Source organism: Mus pahari, chromosome 23 (genome assembly GCF_900095145.1).
Source record: "Mus pahari chromosome 23, PAHARI_EIJ_v1.1, whole genome shotgun sequence".
NCBI classification, from domain to species: domain Eukaryota; kingdom Metazoa; phylum Chordata; class Mammalia; order Rodentia; family Muridae; genus Mus; species Mus pahari.
In genome coordinates, this window is record NC_034612.1 from 27,541,726 (window position 1) to 27,550,385 (window position 8,660).

The following is an 8,660-nucleotide window of genomic DNA, read 5'->3' on the forward strand; positions in this document are numbered from 1 at the left end:
TAGGGGAACTTTCGGGATAGCATTTGTAATATAAATAAAGAAAATAATAATAAGAGAAAAAAGAAACAAAGAAAGAAACAAAGAAAGAAAGGAAGAAAGAAACAAAGAAAGAAAGGAAGAAAGAAACAAAGAAAGAAAGGAAGAAAGAAAGAAAGAAAGAAAGGAAGAAAGAAAGAAAGAAAGAAAGAAAGAAAGAAAGAAAGAAAGAAAGAAAGAAAGAAAGAAAGAAAGAAAGGATCTCTTGGGGCTGGAGAGGTGGCTCAGCAGTTAAGCAGATTTGCTGTTTTTGTGGTGGACCTAAGTTAAGTTTGGCCTGCTCAAAAACCTCACGGAACTCCAGCTCCAGGGCATCAGAGGGCCTCTTGTGGCTCCTGCATGCCCTGACTCGGGTGCACATACCCATATACAGACACACCATTCATTACACATGCAATTAAAAATAAAATCTTTAAAAGGAAGAAGGTACATTCCAAGGTAATGCGGAGACGCACAGCTCCATTCTGTGAGGGCCAATAGTGAGACGGGACCCAGCCCAGACCAGCCATGGCTCCCCACAGTCCATTCCCCCTGTGCTGCCTCTCCGAAGCCCCCTCTTGCCCTGCCCCCCGGTCGATCTCTTCAGCCCTGAGCACACCCTCTCCACACTCCCCGTGGCTCCCTTACTGATTGTGGCACAGCTACTGCTGTCATCCTCCGTGTCTTTGCAGTAAGTCCCCGAGGGACAGTGATATTTCTGGCACTGGATGGCGCCTCCCATGCAGGTGCAGCTCTGGGTGCAGCCTCTGTTGATCCAGGTCTTATCTGCCTGCAATGCCAAGGAGAAGGAAGTGGGGGGGGGCGTAGGGTTTGTTAGAGAAGGAGAGCCTTGCCTCCTGCCTCACTTTGCCCTCCTTGCCTGCAGGCTGTATGTATATTCATTTAGCCAACTACAGATGGAAGGTATTCAGGGGCGGTGTGTGTGTGTGTGTGTGTGTGTGTGTGTGTGTGTGCACTGAAGGTTGTGGGCATAGCTCAGTGGTATAGCACATGCCTAAAATCCTCCAGGAAGTGGCTATGGGCATAACTCAGTGAGAGAGTTCAGCCCTAGAGTCCTCTGCTGTGGGTCTGGGAGCATAGTTAAAATGTAGGACCTGTGCTTAGAATCCTCAGTGATAATTGGGAAGGAAGGTAGTTGTCAGGTTAGGGTTTAGAAGTGGAACACTTGCCCAGAATCCCTCCAGTTAGAATCTGGGGGTGTGACTCAGGCCAGAACCCCCCCCTCCCAGTAGAATCTGGGAGTGTGGCTCAGAGGTAGAACACCTGCCCAGAGTCCTCCCAGAGTGTCTGGGGGGGGGGTGTGGCTTAGAGGCAGAGAGGGCTGGGCGTACAGTTTCAGAGCAATTGACTAGAATCTCCTGAGAGGGGCTGAGGCCAGGGCATGTTCTAGAACCTAACCAGCCTTTATACTACAAGACCAGCATACACAGTCAGGAGCATGCCAGGTGGAGAGAAGCAGAAAGAAAGAAAGAAAAAGTGGCCCTCAGCCTCCCTTTTGACAAAAAGAGAGTGTTTATGGGTGGGGAGCAGGGACGTACGCATGTCTGGAGGTCAGAGGACAATCTTAAATAGTGGTCATCAGCTTTTACTTTATACAGAGAGACTATCTTCTTTCCCCTGTCCCTCCTTTCCTGCCACTCCCCCCCCCCCTTTACTGTTGTCATCCACTCCTCCCTAGCTGCGAGTCCAGGGATTACTGTCCCTGCTTCCCAGCTCCTAACAGCAGCCCTGGATTACAGACACACGCCACCAAGGCTTGCATTGATTGGATAGATTCAAATTCAGGTCTTCGTGTTAGGGGGTGGGCAAACAATCCCCTCCCCCCACTCTTCAGCAAATGTTTCACTCACTGGGCCACTTCCCATCCCCCATCAACCCCACTCTCCACGCCCACTCACCGGGATGAGGACACCCTGGGCGTCTTTGCAGCCACACTCAATTCTGGGCACACACTTGTCGTTAAGCACCACGTAGTCAGGTTCACAGACACACCCCTCCTGACAGGCGGAGGGGGCTTTGGTACTAGAACCCTCACAGTGGCCATCAGGGTCCGAGCAGGAAGGCTGACAGGGTGGAAGGCAGTTGGTGTAGTGGCTGTGGGCCAGGCACTGGAGAGCTGGGGGGGTGGAGGGAGACGAGAATTAGTGGAGATGACCTAGAAAGTTCAAGTGAGCTACAGAAAACAGAGCAGGGGACGGAGAGGCGGTTCAGCCTTTAAGAGTGCTTGCTGCTCTTACATGGGACTTGAATTCAGCATCTATGTAAGGTGACTCAATACCTCACAGATCTCCACCTTCAGGGCCTCAGCATTCCTTCTGGCCTCCACAGGCACTACACTCACGTATGTACGTACACACACACACACACACACACACACAGGCACAGCACTATATGTGTATTAAAAGCGTCTTTTAAAAGAATGTAGCCCTTCCAACTCAGTTTGGAGATGAACAATTGAAGACTAACAGCGATGAGGAATCCAGCCCACCCGTGAGTGCCCCCGCTCCCCGCGGTGGTACCCCCATCCCAGATCTTCTGAGCCTGGAAGTCTGAGTTCCTCCCCCCTTCCCTTCTGATGCCTCCAGCCACGTGCACACCCTCCCCACCCTCCACCGTGGCTCCTTCTCCTTACGGATACTGGTGCAGTTGCTGTTGCCGTCCTCCAGGTCCTTGCAGTAAGTCTCCGAGGGACACTGGAAATTCTGGCACTGGATGGCCCCTCCCGTGCAGCTACAGCTCTGGGTGCAGCCCCTGTTGATCCAAGTCTTATCTGCCTGCGGAAACCAAGGCGAGAGGAAGGGAGTCAGGGCAGAGGGACTGGTTCTAAGGAAACAGCCTGACCTCTTGTTTGACCTCTGCCCTCCCTATAAACACATGCCGCATCTATCCTAAACATGGAAGGAAGAGATTTGGGGGACATGCATCTCGGGCTGTGGACAGAGCATGCCTAGAACCCTGCACTGAGGTACGGGCTCAGTGGTAGAGCTTAAGCCTATAATCTTCAATCGGTGGCTTGGGAGCATAGCTCAGATACAGAAATCTGTAGAACACTTGCCTAGAGTCCTCTAAGAGGCTATGGCAGATGGGTTTAGGGTAGAACAGTTGCCTAGAATTCTCCAGTGAGGGGCCTGGCTCATTATAGAGAATCTGCTAGGGTTCCCCAGTGTGGGTGGGAGGAGGCTGTGGTTCAGTGACAGACCTCAGTCCTCAAATGAGTGCTAGGAAATGTAACCTAGTCTCATATCCGCGGGAGGGGACAGGAGCGTAGGTCAGCAGAGGAACACTGGCCTAATATTTTCTAGGACTTGCTTTTGTTTTTGAGACAGGGTTTCTCTGTGTAGTCCTGGTTGTCCTGGAACTCGCTGTGTAGACCAGGCTGGCCTCAACTTAGAGATCCACTTGCTTCTGCCTCCTGATTGCTGGGATTAAAGGTGTGCGCCACTTTCTAACCTTTATCGACTCAGATAGCAGCATCCCAAGTAGAGAGACACAGAAGAGAGGAGGCTCTTTTTCATGTTTGTTTTTTTGTTTTTGTTTTTGTTTTTTTGTTTTTTGTTTGTTTTGAGACAGGATCTCTCACTTTGTAGCCCTGCCCATCCTGGAACTCACTTTGTACACCTAGCTGGTTTAAACTCACAGAGATCTACCTGTCTGTGTCTGTGTCTTTGCGTCTGTGTATCTGTGTGTCTCTGTCTGTGCCTATGTCTGTGTGTCTGTGTATCTGCATCTGTGTGTCTCTGTCTGTGCCTATGTCTGTGTGTCTGTGTATCTGTGTATCAGTGTGTCTGTTATCTGTGTGTCTGTGTGTCTGTTATCTGTGTGTCTGTGTGTCTCTGTCTCTGTCTGTGTATCTGTATATGTGTGTCTGTGTATCTGTGTGTCTCTGTCTGTACCTGTGTCTGTGTGTCTGTGTGTCTCTGTCTGTGTATCTGTATATGTGTGTCTGTGTATCTGTGTGTCTCTGTCTGTGCCTGTGTCTGTGTGTCTGTGTATCTGCATCTGTGTGTCTGTGCCTGTGCCTGAGGCAGAGCACTCTGCCTCTGCCTCCTGAGTGCTGGGCTTAAAGAAATGTGCCATCATATGTAACAGTTATGTAGCCTGGTTGTCATGTAGGACTCCTCACATAAGAGCTGTCTCTGCCTCTGTCGCCTGTCTTTGGATTCCTTTCCTCTCTCTGGGCTGCTCACCTCAACAGGAGAAGACGCCCTGAGTCTACTGCAGCTTGATATGCTGAGGCTGAGTAATACCCATGGGAGGCCTCCCCTTTTTTGAAGAGAAAGGGAGAAGGAATGGATGGTGGGAGGGGAATGGAGGGGAGGGGAGAAGAGGAGAGGGGAAGGGGAGGGGAGGGGAGGGGAGAAGAGGAGAGGGGGAGGGGAGGGGAGGGGGAAAGAACTGAGAGGAGGAGGGAGGGGAAACAGATCTGGATGTAAAGGAAATAAACAAACGAACTTTAAAAAAAGAAAAAAGGAATATGCTACCATGCACAGCACAATACTAGTTTTTAGAACAAATGTGTGTGTGTACATGTATGTTCATGTGTGTATGTGAAGACATGTATGTATGGGTGCACGTGCATGTTTGTGTTTTCTCTGGCATGGTTATAAACAGCGGTGCATGTTATCTGTAGAAGCCAGAGGAGAACCTCAGGTGTTGGTCCTCACTTTCTACAGCGCTCTCCCCCCACCCTTTCCTGTTCTTCACTGCTGCCCACACAAGAGTATCTAGCCCTTAGGTTTCTGGGGAGTCTCCTGTCCCTGTTCCCCATCTCCCAGCAGGAGCCTGTGGAATTAGAGACAGACTGAGGCGGTTTACATGGGTTGTAGGAATTCAAACTCAGGTTCTCATATCTCCAGAGCAAATGTTTTCACACCGAGCCATTCCCCAGCCCCCACCGACCCCACTCTCCACGCCCACTCACGGGGATGAGAACACCCTGGGCGTCTTTGCAGCCACACTCAATTCTGAGCACACACTTGTCGTTACTCAGCACATAGTCAGGTTCACAGACGCAGCCCTGCTTGCAGGTGGAGGGGGCTTCGTGGCTGGTGCCTCTGCAGAGGCCATCTGGGTCAGAGCAGGAAGGCAGGCAGGAGGGAAGGCAGTGGGTGTAGAGGCTGTGGTCCGAGCACTGCAGGGCTATAGGGCAAAGAGAGAGTGAGGTAAGTGGAGAGGCCCAGAGGGGGCTTAAAGAAGCAGATGCTGTAGAAACAGGAGAAGATAGAATGTTCAAGAGAACTTGAAGGTAGATTTTTGGGTTCCCTCCCTCAAATATTTACTGACCACAGGCTGTGTGCCAATCCCCTAGGAAAGAAAGTAATAAGAATGGGGCTTCTAAGTTTTTATGGGGTGGTAACCATGAGGAAACCAAGTCTAAGAAAGTACCCAGCCCCAAAACTGGTCCCCAGAATCTCTCGTCACGCTGTTACCTCCTACCCCTGACCCCTCGGGCCCAGGGGACTAAGCTCCCTCTTGCCGTGGCCCCCAATCTTTCCAGTCATGGACAGCCCCCCACCGTTCCTGTGGTCCTCTTACTGATTTCAGTGCAGTTACTGGTGTCATCCTCGATGTCCTTGCAGTAGGTCCCCGAGGGACACTGGAAATCCCTGCAGTGGATGGCACCTGTCACACAGGTACAGATTTCTGTGCAGCCTTTGTTGATCCAGGTCTTGTCCGCCTACAAAAGCCATGGGAGTTAAGAAGGAGCCGGGGCAGAAGGTCAGAGGGCCACAGCCCCTCATCTCTCTGAAGTGCTGACCTTTGCCCTTCATATCTGCACATTCCACATTATTGATGGAAAATTGGGGGGATGGGGGGGTGGGGTGGTGGAGACCTGTTTGATTGGTAGAGCACCTGCCTAGAAGCTCCCATCAAAACCCTTAGAGAGCAACTCCGCAGGATCCATCAGGCCTCCGATCTTCCCTTGGTGGCCTGGGGGCCCAGGGCGGTTCACACAGCTTCTGACTACAGATGATTTGCCCGTGGAGGCTCAGCTACAGAGCACTCAGCTCGTATGTTCCTCACACTCCAGAGGCAGCCATGCACGCAGACAGGCGCATCCCGTGTGCACAAGGCAGAAGGGAAGAGAAAGGTTGTCCGAACTGCACTTTTCTTTTCTTTTCTTTTTTTAAGATTTATTTATTATTATATCTATGTACACTATAGCTGTCTTCAGATGCACCAGAAGAGGGCGTCAGATCTCATTACAGATGGCTGTGAGCCACCATGTGGTTGCTGGGATTTGAACTCAGGACCTTCGGAAGAGCAGTCGGGTGCTCTTAACCGCTGAGCCATCTCTCCAGCCCCGAACTGCACGTTTCCAAACGATCTTTGTGTGCGAGTAGGTGCATTTATGTGTGTGGAACTAGGCACATGTATGTGTAGAAGTCAGAGGACGATCCACACGTCCCATTTCATATTGACACAGTGCACGCCCCCTCCCTCTCTCTCTCCCCCCCCTTTTTGCTGTTGACCTCTTCTCCACTAAGCACACAGCACAAGGCAGCCCTCAAGTTTCTGGGGAGTCTCCTGTCTCTGCCTCCCATCTCCCAGCAGGAACCCTGGATTACAAGCCCAGGCCACCCAGCCAGTTTACATGCATTGCGAAAATTCAAACGCAGGTCCACATTCTTTCGGTGCACGTACCTTACCCACTGATTCATCACCCCAGCGGCCCCCCACCCCCCACCCCACATCCCATTCTCCACGCCCAACTCACGGGGATGAGGACACCCTGGGCGTCTTTGCAGCCACACTCAATTCTGGGCACACACTTGTCGTTAAGCACCACGTAGTCAGGTTCACAGACACAGCCCTCCTGGCAGGCAGAGGGGGCTTTGGTGGCGGAACCCTCACAGTGGCCGTCAGGGTCCGAGCAGGACGGCTGACAAGAAGGTAAGCAGTTGGTGAAGCTGCTGTGGGCGGGGCACTGCAGAGCTGTGGGTGTGAGGGAAAGCTGGATTAGTGGGAAAGATTAGAGGGGCTCGGGAAGCAGTAGCCATGGAAACCAGGTGTGGCTGAATGGCCATCAGAGCTTTGAGGGTTTTTTTTTTCTCCCTTGTATTATTCATTCAGTAAACATTTACTGAGCATGCGATGCATGCTAAGCTCCAAGGAATGAAGGAATAAAACGGGTCTCCCAGTTCGTCATGGGATGCTAACCATGGAAAGACAAACGCTGAGAAAGGGCCAGGTGAGTTATGGGTCAGAATCTCTCCCCTCCATCACTGATCTCCAAGGCCTGGGGAGTTAACCTTCTCGCCCTGCCTCTGAGCCCTTTAGTCATGAGCATTCTCGCTCCATCTTCCCCCAGGTGGCTCCCTTACTGATATTGGCACAGTTACTGGTGCCATCCTCAATGTCCTGGCAGTAAGTTCCTGAGGGACACTGGAAATTCTGACATCGAATGACCCCTTCCATGCAGTCACAGCTCTGGGAACAGCCTCTGGAGGTCCAGCTCTTGCCTGCCTGAAGAAGCCATGGGGAAAACAAAGAAAATGAGGAAGAACAAGCTGGTTCGAGGGACACAGCCACACCCATGGTCCGAAGAGCTTCGATCTGCCCTCCCTGTTTGTAGATTCAGCATCTAGTGTGTCAATCACCTGCAAGGGGTGGGGGGGAACCTCTACATCTTGTCAGGATGTGGTGGCACAATGCCTTTAGTCCAGGCACTCAGGAAGCAGAAGCAGGTGGATCGCTGTAAGTTTGAGGCCAGCCAGAGCTATGCAGTGGGATCCTTTCTCAAAACAACAAAAACAAGCAAATGACTAACGGCTGCACCAGGGGCTGTGGGTACAGTGCTTGCCTGGAATCCTCCTGTGGAGTGTCTCCCTCGTGAAGGGAATGGCGGACTGTCAGAGCTGAGGCCTAGACTCTTCCAATGGAAGTCTGGTATGTAGCTTAGCCACAGAACACCAGAGTGGACCCAACCAATAGGCAGGGTGGGAGGTGAGGGTGGGGCATGAACTCGAGTAAAGGACCTGTCTAGAATCCCCCAGTAAAGGGCATGGGGTACAGCTCACAGATAGCCTGCTTAGCCTATGGCAGGCCCTGACCAACCAGGGAATGACATCCTGGTTGGAGAGAAGCAGAGGAAACTAGAAAGTGGCCACCAAACCTATTAAAAAAACACATACATACATACATACATACATACATACATACACATACATACATACATGCATACACACATACATACACACACATACATACATACACAAATACATACATACATACACACACACAAATACATACATACATACATACATACATACATACATACATACATATATACATACATGCGCTGCTCTCCACAAGACTAGTTAGTTCCCACCTCCTGGAGACCAACCTGTATTCACCTACCAGGAGCACTGTGAGTTCAGAACCACTACAATAGCTTTTGTGGGTTGTAGTGATTTGAACCCAGGTCCTCATAGCTGTACTATGATTGGTGGCCATTCTTGGTTGTCAACTTGATTACATCTGGAATGAACTGAAACCCAAATGACTGGGCACACCTATGAGTGATTTCCTTTCTTCTTCTTCTTCTTCTTCTTCTTCTTCTTCTTCTTCTTCTTCTTCTTCTTCTTCTTCTTCTTCTTCTTCTTCTTCTTCTTCTTCTTCTT

At 50.8% G+C, this 8,660-nt stretch overlaps 1 protein-coding gene across 1 annotated transcript in view; it reads right to left on the reverse strand.

Annotated features, from left to right (window-relative positions):
* The window catches only part of Zan (zonadhesin), a 98,427-nt gene that overhangs the window by 41,266 nt on the left and 48,501 nt on the right, over positions 1-8,660 (reverse strand). The window contains 7 exon segments of the mRNA XM_029533878.1: positions 664-805; positions 1,935-2,152; positions 2,669-2,810; positions 4,958-5,175; positions 5,572-5,713; positions 6,755-6,972; positions 7,362-7,503. Coding sequence (XP_029389738.1) covers positions 664-805; positions 1,935-2,152; positions 2,669-2,810; positions 4,958-5,175; positions 5,572-5,713; positions 6,755-6,972; positions 7,362-7,503 — 1,222 coding nt within the window.